The following is a 17,947-nucleotide window of genomic DNA, read 5'->3' as shown; positions in this document are numbered from 1 at the left end:
TAAAGCCATTTTCTGATAATAACCAGCCATTTAGACAGTTTCTGTTAGAATTTTTTTTAAAATAAACTATCATAGCATATGTCATCGTTATAGGTTATGGCTTGTTTCTTGATAAAGAAGAAAACCTTGATAAATTAACAGAAGTCAGACTGTAATGACTGTAAATGTTTCCTGTACATGAGGAAAAGAACTGTGGATCGTGTTATTTCTCAGAATAATTGTCATAATGGGCCAGATCCATGAATATGGCCTCAGGCTGCTCGCAGTCAACAAAACACTTTAAACCGGTTGGACAAAGGCAGAAAATTATAGACGTGTGTTCAGTAAGGACCACCATTAAAGATCTAATCTTACTTCCATTTGCCTCGACTGGACTCGACTGGGCCAGAACCCACAGCAGAATAACACAGACTGGAAGTGATGAGAAGTCATTTTGTTCTTCCTAAATGATATTTTCTATATTGCTCTTGTATTTCATTTCTATTCCTATTTCTATTTCAGTGATAAATCGTTTCATTTTTCACATTTGAATCCGTCAACTTGAATGTATTTTTAGATTTCAAACCTCAGAAACATCTTCCAAGCTCTCTTCTTCTTGAGAAACCAGGTTGTGGTGGTTATGATTTTTAAATTTCCTTTGGATGAATGACAATAAAAAAGGGTCCGTGGATGTAATATGTAATACTTTTATCTCAAATAAGGGTTTTTCCTATATTATTCCAGGGTGCTGATTACGGTTATGTTACCTTTATTTTAGGTTCCCTGTCCCGACTCAGTTGGGGATAGATAGGCGAAGCCTTTGATAAAATGTCAGCTGGGTCCTGACAGAAACTTTATTTCCCATTTCTGTGAAGCAGCAAATGCAGAGTCAAGCAAGTTCGTGCTCTCGCTGCAGAGACAGATGCTGAATGACACCACAAAAGTGACTTTGCAGCCAATACCCATAGTGCACATTACACACTCCCTTTAATGGATTGTAGTTTCCATCTCACAATGTCCTTGAGCTTTCTGCAGCCTTCTTCCAGAATCAAAGTTCGGGTTATTTGTTTACATTATCTGGTTTATTTCCCATCAGTAATGGATGGAATGTTGCCCGAAGACACAATAGGGAGGAGATAAGAGTCGAATGTCGGCAGGGGAAAATTCATTCTTTGTGATGCGTCTGTCTGCAGACGCGGCAGATTTGTGAAGTTGTGATTGTAATGAAACATGTGGTGGAGGCAGTCAAAGAGAGGATTAACAGGAAGCGTTATCAGAGACCGTCCAGAGGAGCACAGGAGTTGGACAGGCACCATGAGACGGGCGCAGAGCAGCACAGCAGAAGTTGCTCATGGAGGGAGTTCTGACCGACTAAAGCTGTTCTGGACCGAGCATTTGCACTCAGTCATGTGATCCTGGCTGTGTAAACACGCGTCTGTCGTTCTGCTTTCATGGAAATCATCAGTCTGCTTTTGAGAAGAACAAATGATGGCGAAGCAGTTTGGCCCCAGCAGGATGCACCTTCTATATAGATGCTGAGAGGTTTGCTGCTTCTTTACACACTTCCAATAGAGAAGAAGCCAGAGCTAGACAGGCCTGCAGAACTGTCAGGAATAGCACCACGTTACTGGGTCTTAATGAGGACATTTGCGAAGAACACCAGTGTCAGATGGGACGATGGTGGCTCGGTCTGTTGGGGTCTGGGCTGAGCGGAGGGTTCTTGGTTCTAGACAAAACCTGGAAGGTGTTCTGGTAGTAGGGGAAGGTGCCAGAACACCTTCAGCGCACTTAGAAACCCCAAAATGCTCACATAGGTCCCTGTGATGAACTGGAGACTTATTAATGGATGTACCCTGCCTTTGCCCATATAGGCACCCTCCCCGTGACCCCAAAGGTTTGCTGATGAAGCTTTCTGCCCTCACCCTGACCTTAATCCAGCACCCCAACATGACCATTTGTGACACAGCCACAAAGTGGGCGCAAACTAAGTGCAAACTGTCTTATTCCTTGTTTATTTTATTCTTATGGCATAAGCCAAACCAGCGACGAAACGACTCAAATAATTCCATTTAATCCATTAAGACTTCATTCTACCACCCCATAATCAATCTTTTATATTTCAAGCACATCACTCCACAGCTTAATGTGGAAAAATTATTTTTCTTGTAGCGTTACGCTTGTTTACGTTTACATTCCCAGTTCACGCCGTGATTCACTGCACCCACGACCTCTGTGGTGAATATTAATCCACTTCAGGGAGGCTTCCTGTAACCGTGCGTTGCTCAGAGAAAAGTGGAGAGCAGCATGGAATTTTCCCCACATCCCGTCACCCTGTCGCACATGTGGAGTCTCGCTGACACACGGAAATAATGGAGAAGGAAGAAAGGAACAATAAAACGATTAAACAAACTGTTTAGAGGAGATAAAGTCAGTTCCATTTAAACATGTTGTTTGTGTGTGTGTGTGTGTGTGTGTGTGTGTGTGTGTGTGTGTGTGTGTGACAGCAAACATGAAAAAGATCCAGATGCAGCTCATTTGGCATTTGTTCTGCCATCACACCCAGAACCAACATCAACAACGCGCTGTTGACTCAATGGGGGCTTCAGTCTGGTGCATCAACAATGCAGAATCCTCCATTTTGCGAAGTACACAACAAACAACCTGGCCCATAAAACAAATAAATGCCTCGTGCGTCTGTTGGGATGGTTGGTTCTACTCTTTATATCTGGATACCAGCAGATAAGGAAACCAAAGCGTTCTGTGTGGATCAAGAGATAGGAGGGAAGGTTTTTTATAGTCATTAAATCTGCCATTTAAAGGTCGGGTTTCACATTTCAGTCAAATACAGAACCTACCGCTAGTGAGCGGGTTTTAATTAATGCATAAATAATCAATATTGGACGAAATATGCATCTTATTCACTGCTGCTGATCAGTATTCTTTCAATCTGGACACAGAAACACTCAAATATGTTCAGATAATGTGCAGAAATGAACAGTGTGAACGATTAAACTGCTACGTCACAACGCTTCTGCATGTAGCGAAAGGTAGAGGTGAACCATGGACAGGTGAGATGGAGAGAAGAGTGGCCCACATGCCACGTTTCATTAGGATGGCAGAGGGAAGCAGACTATGACATGCACTACTATCCATCACAGCTGTTCTGGCAGGACATTCGTCATCACTGCTGCAGCTAAAGGTAAAAGCAACGCCGCAACCTTGTCTGTGATGAGCTGAGAGTCCCCCATTTCTCTCCCAAGACTCTGTCCTTTCTCCCTGGGGTTGGGAGGGAGGCACATCCTGGCACAGGCCACAAAGTTTGCCACAGGAATAATATCACCATCCTCATCACATCCAGCTGCAATCGTACAGGCTGATGAACAGGAAGATAGCGTGGCCGTGGGGTCAGTTTAAGCTAGTTCGACATGGTTTGATTACTCTCCCTCCCACAGTCCAAACACACGTATGGGATGGTTGCTTGTGTCTACGTTTTTGCCCTGCCATGAGCTAGCAGCATGACCAGGGTGTACCCCATCTCTTCCACATTAATAGATGGAGTATTACAAGGAAATTCTGGTATTTTCTGGTCATCAAATCAACCAATAAATGTTTTTGTACATGGTGGTTGCAACTGTAGCTCTGTGTGGTGGTTTCTGTATTGGCAAAAACTCCAAAATAATGTTACGTAAAGGAAAGAGAAGGTTTTATGCGTTGAAAAGCAAAACTCTTTTTTGTACTTTCTCATGTCTGAGTTAGTTCGTTGGCCTTTTCTCTTGGACTCTGGCAGTTTAGAACGTCCAATCAGCTCTGGCTTTGGTCCAGTCCTGCAAGTCACAGGATGGTAATTTCTTCTTATCCCCTTCTATAAAGAGCACATTTGTCTGAGGGCACATTAGCTGTGAAATAAATAAATAAAATACAAGACTATCTCCAGGGAAGAAAAGGTGCTCTACACTTAACCTTTATGTTAATTAAATTTTTAAGCTTGGCCTCAGCTATTACTTATTTTGCCAATAGCCTAGCTGGATGTGCTTCGGTATCTAAATAATAGAGGATTGGGTTGTTGCAGAGTTCAAACTAAAGCTTGCAGCCTCCTCAGGTCTGGCAGCTTTCAGGCATCAGTGACTACGAATATAAACTCAACACTCTGAAAGCATTTGACACTCAGAATTAACGTGACATTTGTCATTTTCGTCATAAGTTTCAGCTTTTCAGTCTCACTGCACTAAAGTTTTGCTTCTACTCTTCTAAGGGATCTTTGAAACTTTACAGAACTGAATGTTCGGGCAGGTGATGATCAGATTTTCTTTTGCTTGCATGTGCTATTTTGCGAACTCTGTGGCGATTTAAAGCTTCAATGGCGAAGAGAAATAAAGTGAAATCCTCAAAAATCAGTTTTAGCTTTGACTTTTACCTTTGAACATCCCTCCTTGGTCATCTAAAGCTTCATTTAACTGGCTGATATAGCAGTTAATTCATGCGATTGTCTCTTATCACTGACTGCAGCTGCCCTCCACGTTTATAGCAAATTTCTCCCTTTTTCATGTTTTCACACAGGAAAAGAAAGGCTCCTATGACTCTTAATTAATAATAAATTGATTAAAAACTTAACTATGATGTAATTATCCTATTATTTCAGCACCATTCTAAAATTAATGACACTGCAGGCACCTAATGAGTACGGGACATTACAATTTTATGATTGCTGATTTAGTGAACAGTTCCTGCTTTTGTGTGCCATTGTTTTCAGAAAGCCATGATTAATGTCAGGAAAGTTTCCAGGAACAAGATTATTGGCACAGTCAATCATAACTGATGTGATATGAACCATTTGGAATAGAGAATGGCTTTCCAATGGCGTGTTTATCATCTGCTCTTTCAGCAGCAATTTGCAGGTGTTTTTGTATCATCTTTCATCCACAGAGCTGCAACATAAAACACAGCATTTGGATTTATTTTCAATAGCCCACGATAGAAAAACATCAACCACCAAAGCAAACGTGCCAAAGGACACATGGTGATGTGAAAAGACTGTACCTTCCTGTGTTTTCTTTACATTCCCATCATCGTTTGCATTCCAGATTTAGGCCTCAAAAATGTGGCATTTATTTCCTCCAAAGTCCTGAGAGGAAAACTTCACTGAGCCTTTAAGAAAGAAACTAACATCCTAGCTGTGAAGCCCAGGAAATCTATCCTCAGATCCCTTTAAATGTGGAACAGCTGAGCTGGGTTTTCCCACCAAATTCCCTTTTCCATGGCCTTTTTTATTTATGGCACTTTATCCATTTCCATAAGTGTAGCAGTGCTGTGACTGGTAATGAAAGAAGCTTGGCTATGAGTTTTATAATCAACCATACAGTGAAAGCCATCTCTAGACATTTCTCGGGGTAGAGGCAACAAAGACGTCTCCATGGTTACTGACGGTGTAATGATGGTTTTCTCTGCAGACAGCAGCATCCTGGTCCAGTGTGGCTTTTGACGTGATTGAAGACTTTAGGAAACGATGTAATAACACGGTGAGGGTCCCTTCTTCAGCTCTGATGGAAGCTGGTGGTAAATCTGGTTTAAATCTGCTTTTAAATCAGTGATGGTTCAAAGTCCTCTGCGACATTTACCCGGCCCAGATTGGTCATAGAGAGCTCAGCCTTTTCTGAAAAACGTTTGTGTAATGAAATGTAAAGTCCTCTCAGGCAGGATTTATACAGCCGCTCACTTCTTATTCTTCTTGCGTGTAAATGTATTTTTCTCTCCAGTTACAGTCTGTTTTCACCCCAATTCTCTGGATATGACATTTATAATGCAGACTGTCATCGGCCAGCGGTGCCTCATGGTGGCCAGTAGAAACAGCTGTTCATTGAAATAGGTGACCAATCATGATAAATCATGTCATTTTCATTTAATCTGCATCTATTGTGTGTACAAAGAAAGGCTTTCCTGTTGATAATGTTAGTAAAAGGCCCAGTTTAAAATGCCCTTGTTCATTATTGTGTGAGTTGTCATGACGCAGCACCATCACAATAGCGGATCTGGAATTTCACCACAAGGCCCGCCCTGCTGGGAAAGTGAACGGTGCGACACACAGTCACTTAGACGCCCCAGTGGAGCTGCCGTGTTATTAGCAAATTGCCTGTGACCCAGCCTCTGGGTGTGAGGGAGCCTGCTTTGAATGTCACCAGGAGGGATTATGAGGGCAGCCGTCACCGTGCCCATCCTCAAAAATAACCGAGGCTCAACCTGGCAGCGTCTTCAAGGGCTCCGGAGGTTACGTATTAAAGGTGGCAGGAGCTTTGGCACGCCTGTAAAAGGCTGCTGGTGAGCCAAACAAACGCGGGCCCCCGTGGAGGACCTGTCTCCGCCGTCCTCTGAGCTGTGAGGGAAGTGAGAGGCTGCCTCAACAGGCGCTGTCACACAAGAACCCGTATCCACGTCGAATCCGTGCTCTGTGAGATAGACGCGGCCTGTTTCAGGAGCAGAAATAGAGAACAGCGTTCATGGATGGATGCATCCACCGTCTAAGGTGTGATTTGACTCTACTGAGCACCGACACGACTACGCTGTTGTCACACAGGACAGGAACAACAGTGAGAAAAGACACCGACCTGGGGGAGCTTAAACTACCAGAGACACACTCCCTCCCTGAAGCAACTGCAAATAGAAGTGAAGCAGTCGGACGAGCAACTGCAGCAGAACAATACTGAACAGTGGGTTCTCGCAAAGAGCAGGGGTCTCTCGTGGATCCTGGAATCCGCTAATAGTCTGGCTGAGACGCTAAAGAGCGGCCAAGCTCTGATCAGACTCCGGCGGGGGGAAACAGCAAAGGGAATAAACCTGCAAAATGAACTTGTTTTCTGTGTTCCAGCTTGTAAGCATAGCTGCTAGTTGTGTCTGAAACTAGCTAGTTTTACAAGACAAATATAACACGGATGGATTTCAGATTTGTTTGTGCAAATAAAAGCTAAAACCAGAGCTGAAAATCAGTCATTTAACAGAAGCAGATACCTCAGAATATCTTCTCATTGACCATGTAATGATCGTTCACCCATAAGAGGCTCTTCACATAATGAGCATGCAAAAAGCATCAGGATGAATCTGAGGCTCTCCAACTAGAACCAGAGATCTTTGGGGTCGCCGGTGCAGTTCCAACCTGATGGTAGCTGCTGTTCTCCATCAGTATCGGTGCTGACCTGGCCGAACACTGCTTCCTCTCCAAGGTCTTACAGGATGGGATGCCGTGGCTGAAATCCTACTTCCTGTACTAGAGTGGAGGGAACTCTCTTAATCTATCATTTCAAATGCAATTCAGAGCTACTAGGATCCAAATGCTCGCATTCCGTGTTGCCACAACAGAACCTTTTCTAACCTGCAGGCGAGGAGACGCATGAAGGAAATTGAGGAAAAGAAGAAGGAAGCATGTGATTCACTCTGATGTCTGACCCGTGGCTCAGATCAGAGGGGTGTGTGTGTGTGTGTGTGTGTGTATGTGTGTGTGTGTATGCGTGTGTGAGGCTCCGGAGACATGAAACATGCACACACTTTTTAGCCTGTTGCATTCAGTGTGCTGAAAATCATCTCTTCCTTTTTGTCTTCTGACAACATTTTCTGTCCTTTCAGAAGAACAAAACCAGGCTGTAATTAGATTCTCTGTTTCTGTTTCCTCTCATCCTTCCTGTCAGTGCATCTATCTCAATGTCATCTTCAGCACTGAAGTGTGCACGGATAATTTGTTCATGCACAAAGAATTCATTTTTCTGCATGTGTTTGGGGTTTTTCATACTCTCACCAGAAAAGAAAGTCATTTTGATGTGCAGATCCACACAAACCCAGATAGCACGCGTGTGATGTTACTCAACGTGTCTGTGGTTACTATTATAAACTGGAGGAAATGTTGTATAGTCTTCCTCCTGCCAGTGTTAAAGCATTTCTGAGTGTCAGCTCTCTTACAGGACACCTTTGCCTTCTTTTCATTATTTTTCCCCTGTGGCAGACGCACAGCAACAGGCAGCAGCACCATTTCTGTCCAACGCGTCTCAGCTCGCGAGGAGTCAAACAGGCGAGAAGGTCCCGTCAAAATTCAATTTGTGTCTGGACACAAAAGGCTGTCAAATGGAGAAAACGTACATGTAGATAAAAGTAACAAGTGGAGTGAAACTGACATGCAGCCAATTTCTGAGGACAAATAGGTTTCCTTGTGAATTGGATGTTACAGTAATGTTCCTGCTGGAAATCAGGGTGTGTGTGTGTGTGTGCGTGTGCGTGTGCGTGTGTGTGTGTGTGTGTGTGTGTGTGTGTGTGTGTGTGTGTGTGTGTGTGGGCTTGATTTCATTCACGATTGATTTTCACATTCGATCGCTTCTCCAAAACCGCTTGTTGTTATCATTGCTGGAGTGAAAGGAGAAGAGGTGCTAAATATTTACCTCATGCTTCGAGCTCCTACTCCTCAGACATCATCAATAAATGTTATTTGACACCATCTCCATTTGCCTCCCTCTCTCAGTGCATGTTGGGTGGGTAAATACTTTTTAATACTCATACATATTCATATTGCTCAGAGTCTTATAAGGACTTAGTATTAAAATTATTGCACCATGAACCGGCCTGGCATTTAACATAAAACTCGGTAAACCTTTTATAGAAGGTGTGGGAGTTCTTTTGTGAGTAGTGGAGAATAATGGAGGCGCTATTTCTGTCGCATTACTGCCCTCTATCGGTCTTTGAACGGAAGCCGCTTTCACAGAGAATGTCTAAAATAATCTAAAACTGATCCAGAGATTAGATCTGTGAAATGTCATATATCATTATAAATGTTGCTTATTCAATCATATATTGATTATGTATTTGCAAACACCAAATAAATTCAGTGGTGAATATGACAAAAGTGTTTAATCAAATAGACTTTGGTTAGATGTGGTCCACTCTTTGCTTTTGTCTTGGTTGATTATGGAGTATATGTGCGCTGCCTGGTAAATGTGCCTGTAGGCATTTGATCTGTCGCAAGACTGTTGGGAGAACGCCATCTCTGTGTCTGTGTGATCCAGACTCCTGGAGACAGCTTCTCTTTGAACATTACACAGGCACATCGCAGCAGGTACAAGACTGCTGTCTTTTAGAAGCATATTAGAAAACTCCAGTGGGCTTTTGTACCCACAAAGCAGAGTTTGGTGTAATGAACACATGGGGAGGACAAGGTCCCTCCGATATGCTTCGTCAAGATCAGGAGGGTTATCCACCGTTGGTAGTGTTTCAGGCTGATGGCCTGATCAATCAGTGCACAAGGTTCTGAACAAATTGCAAGGAAATATAATCAAATCCTGTTATTTGATTCTGTTTCAGTTTGATGTTCAGATGCGTGCACAGAGGTTAATCGATTTTTTTGGTAATAGTTCTGTTGTTATTACTGTATGTTCTTTGTGGAAGGTCAAATACTTCCTGATTTCTTCATGACACACACTTTATCATTATTGCCATGTTTAAGGTCCCAAATGATGAAGGATGGTAAAATATTCAAGAAACAGCAGAGTCAAGCCTCCTCACATGGTGAGGTCACTCTGAAGCCTCTGCATATCTTATAAATCACAGGGGGGATCGTTAATCTTCATGGGATCACATTAATGTCTTTGCTGCCTCTCGTTGTTGTGACAGGAAAAGCTGAGGCTTTAATCTGCTGCAGCGGGAGGAGAGTCCTCATCATATTTATGCCTGTTGATCAGGTAAACAGCAGCGTTTATGGCTCTGGATTGTGAAACAGTTCCACATATCTCAGGTTGTTTGCCTGTAGATCTCCTTCTCTCAGACAGGTCATGATTTACCTGACAAGTTTAATTCCTGCTGTGCCACCAGCACTCAGCTCTCACTGCAAATCAATTGCATTGATTGTCTTTTTGTTGATTTTTAATTCAATTACGAGGTATAAAAAGTTAACACCCAAACACAGTGACATCACGGTACCATGGAAATACGCAGCAAAAACACTGGTAAGAAAATGGAGAATGGCTAAAAGCATCTTTTTTTAAAAAAACAACAAAAAAATCTATTACAACCAAAGCACATCTAACTCTGACCCATTTCCACTTCCACATTTAATCACTCCAGTCTTTATCCTTCAAAGAGAGCTCGCCTCACCAGCCACGCCTTTGTCTCCATTTTATACGCTGTATTTAATTCATTGTAGTGATGGCGCCCTTTCTCTGGTCAATTTGATTAATACGGCCTGAAGAAAATCAATTTTCCACCATCGTTTCCCAGTGTCCCTCTGCTGTTCCCTTCACCTATCATTCTGTCTGTGACGCTGCTCTAGCAGCTCCATTATAGGGATTTCAGACAGATTTTCACCATCACAATTAAAGACGTGGATTGTGAATGTTTCTACACTTAATCTTGGTTGATTTACGTATGTGAAATCTATTCCTGCCAAGCAGTTTAATGACTCAGAATGTGAATAAATGTAGCCTGAGATCAGTGGCAGGGGAGCAGAACTTGAGGTAGAGGTTTAGGAATGTTGTGAATTCCAACCTTTGAAACCTGATTATTAATTAATGATTCATGAGAATGACCCTGTTGCCTGACCTTCACCGTGGGGTCATTGCTCTTTATCCACTGCTGACACGTCGGGAATTATGGACGGAATATTTCATCCTGTGCCACCAAAGACCTCACTTGAATTTATAACAACCTAAAACTAAAATGCTGATTTTTCCATGCTGATGTGGGAAAGGAAGAGGTGGAGAAGTAAAGACTGAGACACAGATTAGCTGTGCAACACAGCCCGTTTGATGTAACTCTCTTAGATCCAGATGTCTACACATATCGAAAGTCACTCTGCTTTTGCTGCGGCGTAAATGACCTATTTTCTAAACACCAGCCTTAAATCAAAAGTGGTTTCTAATTCAAGCAGATACAGAATTACTGTTTGGATTATTTTACAATTATGTTAAGAAACCAGGCTCTTTTTTGAGTAAACACCACTAAGGATAAAGATCTCCTTCCTTCGACATCCATGAGCATTGTCATGGTTAGTTGTCATGTGACTCCCGGAGACACCCAATGGCTCACCTGCATGGTTAATCCTGGACCTTTAGGTTTCATGCTGAAACAGATTATAAAGAAGTCCTACGAGTCAAGGCGCAACAACAGCGCCTGAACAAGCCAGGGCGCGCCTGTCCCCCCCAGGATTAGGGTGATAGGCAACCTGTTGTTCGCCATGTGATGATCTAATTACATGAGATAATTAGTCGTAGACACAAGAGAATTTGTGAGTACACCTTCATCTGCTCATGTATTAGGTATCTTATCTCGTTTAAAAAGGTTTCATCTGCCTTCATAATTTTGGTCCACCCGTTTTGGGTAGCACAGATTAAAGAATTTAGATACTGAATAATTTAGAACTGTCGCCCACAATGTACTAATGTTCTTTGACCAATGCTGCCATCCAGCGGTCAAAACATAAATTGTTCCATGCAAAACTTGGGATGAGCTATTAACAGACACAGACGCCACTGTATTCTCTGATAAACATGTATGCAACCCCCCCCCCCCCCCCCCCCCCCCCCCCCCCCCCCCCCCAAAAATAAATAAATAAATAAAAAAAACAAAATTACAGGATACCGCTACGATTTTTGCGTTCAAGTGATCTCCAGTGATTTTGTTTAATATAGGTTTAGGGAATTTGATGTGTTTAAAATTGGTACGATAGGCAAATTACTGCAGCTGTTTGTTGTATTTACAACCTACGGCTCTCTTACGCCATAGCATTTATTATACTGTATGAGTAAGCGTGTGTTGACTTTTCCACATAGGTTAAGAAAACGGTTATTTCACTTTACTGCAAATACTTTTAATCACGATTCTATACGACTACACTACGGAAATCTGGGGGGGGATGGATTTTAAAAACCAAATCTTTTCAAATCTAGCTAAAAGTATATTGTGTAACTGACGACCGTATTGATGCTGAAACAGCAGAAGTCACACTTCGAACCAAAGTTTCATGGGACACGTAAAAGTTGCTAAATTATGGCTCAGTCAATCAAATGTCGTGTACTATTGGTTGAATGGATAAGGAAGACTAGGCAGCTAGAATAATCAATCACACATAATGTATTTTCGACCTCATAACTTTGTAAGCCAATACTAAATTGTAACGAATCTAAGAAATGAACTACAAATCCCGTGGGCAATTGAAAAGCGCAGTCCTGACGCGTCATATCCGTCAGCAGCGATTGTCCAATCAGGATCCCCATTTCCGTGACGACGGTGGATTCGCGTGCTTCCATTGGTTTCTATGTGGTTTCCAGGAAGGGAACGCCACAATTCTAACCACCTCCTACATGTGAACTCCAGCGATAGCACCACGCACGGCGTGCGGAGAGGAGAGAAGCAGGTCGGGAAAGCAACGTCACTCCTTGTACCACCGACTTGACGTCGTGCAGCGAACCGACAGCAGAGCGGAGCGGCGTTGTCCGTGGCAGGTACCACATTGACTATATTACCGTGTGTCTGATAAGCAGTGGTGGGAAAAGAGGCGACAAGTTAAAGAACGCGGTTGGCGATAGGGCCTGGCTGACTGGTAGGCCCGGAATTCTCCCGGCGCTGCACTGACATAGCCTAACCGGGCTGGATCTGCTGTCGACGTTGAGGCCAGCTGCCTGTAGCCCAGTACTGCTGGTTAGGTGCCCTAACAGACCTTATTCTGGAGGGGTAACCTGCTCGCCTGAAAAGGACAAAATAGTTAACCTGTCTAGTAACGCAGGCAGTGGTGTTCAGTGTGGGTGCTCGTGGATTTAGTGGACATGTTTGCTCTTTTTTACGTCTTTTAGGTGCTGAAGCGATTACAGCAGAAAGATGGCGGACGACCCCAGCGCGGCGGACAGGAACGTGGAGATATGGAAAATCAAGAAGCTGATTAAAAGTTTAGAAGCTGCCCGTGGGTAAGTGACTGGGCTGTTTGTGAAAATGCGGCGAAGCGCTACATCGGAGCTCACTTGCTGTGGTGGCGTGACTCTCGACCATCGTAACAGCTGGAGATCCGAAAAGTGCGGCCGAATTTGGGAGTGGTTAGCTTAGCATAGCTAACTTAGCCAGCTATAGCTTTAGCTGCTAGCTTGGTCAGTGCTAAATACCGTCGAACTATTATCAAGGTTGCTTATACCTTTGGGTTTGTGTGGAATTTTGTATTGACATTACACAGAAGGGGCCTCCATGTCCAATGTATCAATTAGTTAACGTTAGCTGCCTTGCTAATGAGGCGCATTAACAGACGTCATCTGTAGAAAGAGGCCACTATGGTTGTCTTTAACAAGAAAGCACGTTGATAAGGGAGGCCGGTTGCCGGTGCAGACGATCGCTCACCCTGGAGCAGTTTTCACTTGAGTAATCACTGTTCGGAAAGTATACGCTGCCATTCTGTAGAGTACATTTCCTCGTTTGTCTAAAACGTTGGATGAAATATGGTCGTTTTAACGGTTTAAATCTTTCACCGGTTTAGTGTAATTTGAGTAGTTTTTGTTGTTTCTTTTTTTTTTACTGATGGGCTTAAAGGGAATGTTGTTGCATTGTTGTGTATGTTAAGCAAAGGTTGTGTTCCAGTGCTGTGCAGAATTTGCTGTCCTGTGCTCTTGTCTGCAATGTTACAGTTGACCATTTGCCCTACATTCATACAGCTACTGTGCCCCTGTGCCTGGCTTAGCTTAAACCACTGTTTTCTTAGGCACATGGTGCAGAAACTTTACATTTATGGTGTTCAAGGTACATAATGTGAAGGTGAAGCTCATGTCACCTTTGACTTCTTATGCAGGTGATCTTGGTTCTTCTGTGCCAGCGTCCCCTTGTGTTGTTGAGCGTCTTCATTTTCAGAACAGACGTAGTAGTTTGGGCCGCAGCATTTGTGGTGCCTGTGTCAATTATGTGCTGTTTTCCTCTGCAGTAATGGAACCAGTATGATCTCGCTGATCATCCCACCCAAGGACCAGATATCCAGAGTGGCCAAAATGTTGGCCGATGAGTTTGGAACCGCTTCAAACATCAAGAGTCGAGTCAACAGGCTCTCTGTGCTTGGGGCCATCACTTCTGTACAGCAAAGGCTAAAACTCTATAACAAAGGTAAGTGTTGAGAAAATGACTGTTAACCTCAGTTCAAGCCAGACCATTTTTTCTTTTTTCTTTTTTTTTTAAATACAAACGATTTTATAGCGTAATTCTAATGAATATTCAGTCACATTGGCAGTTTGAGCTTCATACACATAAAGAGGTTAAATAAATATGATTATCAGGACATTCGAAGATATGTAGGGGTTTTTGTTTGTTTCTGCTGCTCAGCTGCTTTATAGTCCAAAAAGAGAAAGGCAGTTGAGTTGGTCCAGTTTATGCAGGCTGATGTTGGTGCACACGGTAACTTGCCACAATATTCAGCATTAGGTACCCTTATTACATTTTAAGTTGCACCACATTGACAAGTATTTGTGAATTCACCCTGAAATGTTGACAGCTCCATTACTCCTAAAAAGGAGTGATCAGCCTATATTCGTCTAACTTGTGTCCATTTGACCTTTTCACCTTGCCAGTGCCACCCAATGGTTTAGTTGTGTACTGTGGTACTATAGTGACAGAAGAGGGCAAGGAGAAAAAAGTCAATATCGACTTTGAGCCTTTTAAGCCAATCAACACCTCCTTGTATCTCTGCGACAACAAGTTTCACACGGAGGTGAGCCCCTTTTCATGTTTGATCTGCCTGTGTAGTTTAATGCTGAGCTGGAACCTGCGGCCAGTGTTTCCACAGCTGATGTGCTTGTGGACTCTTCTTCCTCCATCCACACAGGCTCTGACAGCCCTGCTCTCGGATGACAGTAAGTTTGGCTTTATTGTGATCGACGGTAGTGGCGCACTGTTTGGCACGCTGCAGGGCAACACCAGGGAGGTGCTTCACAAGTTCACCGTGGACCTACCCAAAAAGCACGGTATTAACTCGTATTACTTGCATAACAAACAGGCTGTTTCCCAACTAGTCTGGAGGACTTCATAAACACATTTGGTCTTTAGTACACAGAGTCCACTGAACATTTTTGTTTGTTTGTGTATTTCAGGCAGAGGAGGACAGTCTGCCCTGCGTTTTGCTCGACTGAGAATGGAGAAGAGACACAACTATGTGAGGAAAGTGGCTGAGACGGCTGTCCAGCTGTTTGTGTCCAACGATAAAGTTAATGTGGCCGGAATGGTCTTGGCTGGTTCTGCCGACTTCAAGACCGAGCTCAGCCAGTCTGACATGTTTGATCCAGTAAGTCTGTGAACAATTATCTGTCTTTTAAAGTTTGACACAAGCGTCTTCAGGCATCCTTATTTCTACAGAATAAACACAAGTTCTCACCAAACTCCAGTTTTTAGGGACTATTTTTAGTCTTTGAAACAACAGCAGCACATGGTTCTCATCTGTTTATTTTCAGAAAGGACTGTTGAGTAATATCAAACTAGTTTTAACATCTACAATCAAGAATCATTTTAAAATGAAATCATTAACATCAGTTGTTTAGAATATCAGCCATGAGGCTATATTATTATTATAAAAACAAAGACAGCACCATCTTCAAAGACTTAAACTAGTCTTAATTTTTGTGAGTTTTTAAAGCCAGATCTGTTGTGTGTTTACAAGTAGGCAGAAATGAGTGTTTATGGAGGTTAAAATGATGTGTTTTCAACCTTGTGTGTTCTCTGCAGAGATTACAAGCAAAGGTTTTGAAGCTTGTAGACATCTCTTATGGAGGAGAGAATGGCTTCAATCAGGCTATCGAGCTCTCAGCAGAGGTTCTCTCTAATGTCAAATTCATCCAAGAGAAGAAGCTTATAGGTGATTCCTCATTTTGCACCATTGAAATGATTTTTAACTCTATTTGGAACCATTATGATCAAACCCAAGCTCTCCATGTGATGGAAATGTTTTCATTTTCCACAGGGCGATACTTTGATGAGATCAGCCAGGACACGGGGAAATACTGTTTTGGAGTAGATGACACACTCAAGGCCCTGGAGATGGGAGCGGTGGAGATCCTCATAGTCTATGAGAACTTGGACACTATGCGTTACGTTTTACGTGTGCATGGAGCAGAAAGCAACGGAGCTGAGAATGGTAACGAGTGTGCAAATCCTCCTGGAGCTGTTGAGGAAACATGAGCCGATAAAATGGTCTAATGTTCATCATCTCGTGATTATAGATGAGAAGATTTTGTACTTAACGCCAGAGCAGGAGAAAGACAAGTCTCATTTCACAGACAAGGAGGTGAGCGTCACAATCCAAACAGGTTCTTTTTGTTTTGTCGTTGCCGATAATGACAGGCTCCTCATTTCTTGCGTGTTTCTCAGACGGGGCAGGAACACGAGCTGATTGAGAGCATGCCGCTCCTGGAGTGGTTTGCTAACAACTACAAGAAATTTGGGGCCACGTTGGAGATAGTTACAGACAAAAGCCAGGAAGGTTCCCAGTTTGTCAAGGGCTTCGGAGGCATTGGGGGTGAGTCTAATGTTATTTGATGATAGGGCGTCTGTGTCCGTATAAGGTTGTGTGTATGTGTGTGTACGCGTATGTATTTATTTTTAATGACGGGTTGACCACTAATTATAACTTGACATTGCTGAGAAAAAAAACTAGGTGTGGTGTGTAAAGGAGGATAATTTGGCAATGCCTAAGCTGCTGACCTGTTTGGTTCTTAAAAAGCCTAATACACACGAGTCTGTGCTTTTCGTAGAATGTTTTTAATTTAAAACATCAAATTTAATGTCTGTAATAGGAGGTGTAGTTTGGTTCATTTATATTGTACATGCCAATAAATGAATCGACTTTAGCATTAGCACAAGCTGTTTCCTATGTTAAGATCTGTTTTTTATTAATCTACATAGTTCACATCCTGGTGTTGCCTTTTCTGTGAATATCTCACATGTTGATCCACTGATCTGGTCTTTTCCAGGTATCTTGCGATACAGGGTCGCTTTCCAGGACATGGAGTACCAAGGAGAGGACGATGAGTTCTTTGATTTGGATGACTACTAGGTAGTCTGGGACTGATATGTGGGAGAAAAATAAACAAAGGAATGAATGAAGAAATAAGGAAAGAAAAATGCCACCTCTCGTGCAGCAAGTGAGAGGTGCGGCCATGTTGACCATATGACAGAAACACCTTCCAATTTATCTGTTGCAAAACACAACTTGCACATACATTTAATCTGTATACAAGACAAAAACACACAGGCTGAAGAGGAGTGAGATTTTCTTTTATCCAGAGAGGGACAAGCCCTTCTGAATAAATCCCTGCCTTAGAGCGCTGGTTCCTTCCCCTAGTTGGATTGGACTTGACTCCTTTTTGTTCCTCCTCCCCTCCATTATGAATGAACACAACAGCAAGTTTCCAGATTCCTCGCTGCCCCTAAACCTGGTCTGAAGAACTTTGGATTCACTCCACCTATATAGAAAATATTTTCCCCTTTTGCCTCATGTCCCCTCCTTATCTCTTCTCTCTCCGTTGCTTTACTTTTTTTTTTTTTTTTTTTTTTTTTTTTTTACTGGTAACTGCTGCTGTTGTATTTTATGAGAGTGGGGGATTTTTTTTACCTGGGTTTCTGTAGAGAAAGGGGGACAAAGTATTAAATTTGAACTGCTGAAAACCAACGTCAGCTCATCTGATGTGGTCTCAATAATGTTTTGTTTCTTGGATAGAACAGTTTCACTGCATTTTCTGTATTGGATGACTCCGCTGTCAGGGACGAGTGATGGAATCTGTGTCTGCGTCAATGGATTTTTGCCTCAGTATAATAAGATCAACAACCTGAAGCTGAAATCAAATTTGCCAGATATCACAGCCCGTTAAGATGAATTAATAACGTCCCGGAAGTTGCATTAAATACAAGGAAAATATAATTCGAGCATTCACGTGCATCTGCTCATGATGTTATTAGATTCATGTGGAAGTTAGAGATGTGCATCAAATGGAGA

General features: G+C 42.7%; 1 protein-coding gene across 1 annotated transcript; it reads left to right on the top strand.

Moving 5' to 3' along the window:
* The first annotated feature begins 12,283 nt into the window (after positions 1 to 12,283).
* Positions 12,284 to 17,649, top strand: etf1a (eukaryotic translation termination factor 1a). The gene is made up of 11 exons (XM_003970254.3): positions 12,284 to 12,443; positions 12,792 to 12,902; positions 13,898 to 14,073; positions 14,535 to 14,674; positions 14,789 to 14,927; positions 15,054 to 15,244; positions 15,682 to 15,811; positions 15,917 to 16,090; positions 16,176 to 16,240; positions 16,324 to 16,471; positions 16,926 to 17,649. The coding sequence occupies exons 2-11, from the start codon at positions 12,817 to 12,819 to the stop codon at positions 17,006 to 17,008; spliced, it is 1,332 nt and encodes a 443-aa protein (XP_003970303.1). The 5' UTR covers positions 12,284 to 12,443; positions 12,792 to 12,816; the 3' UTR covers positions 17,009 to 17,649.
* The last annotated feature ends 298 nt before the right edge of the window (positions 17,650 to 17,947 follow it).

This window comes from Takifugu rubripes, chromosome 14 (assembly GCF_901000725.2).
Source record: "Takifugu rubripes chromosome 14, fTakRub1.2, whole genome shotgun sequence".
In the NCBI taxonomy this organism is placed as follows: Eukaryota; Metazoa; Chordata; class Actinopteri; order Tetraodontiformes; family Tetraodontidae; genus Takifugu; species Takifugu rubripes.
Note: the sequence above shows the minus strand (reverse complement) of the source record. Positions and strands in the feature narration are given on the sequence as shown.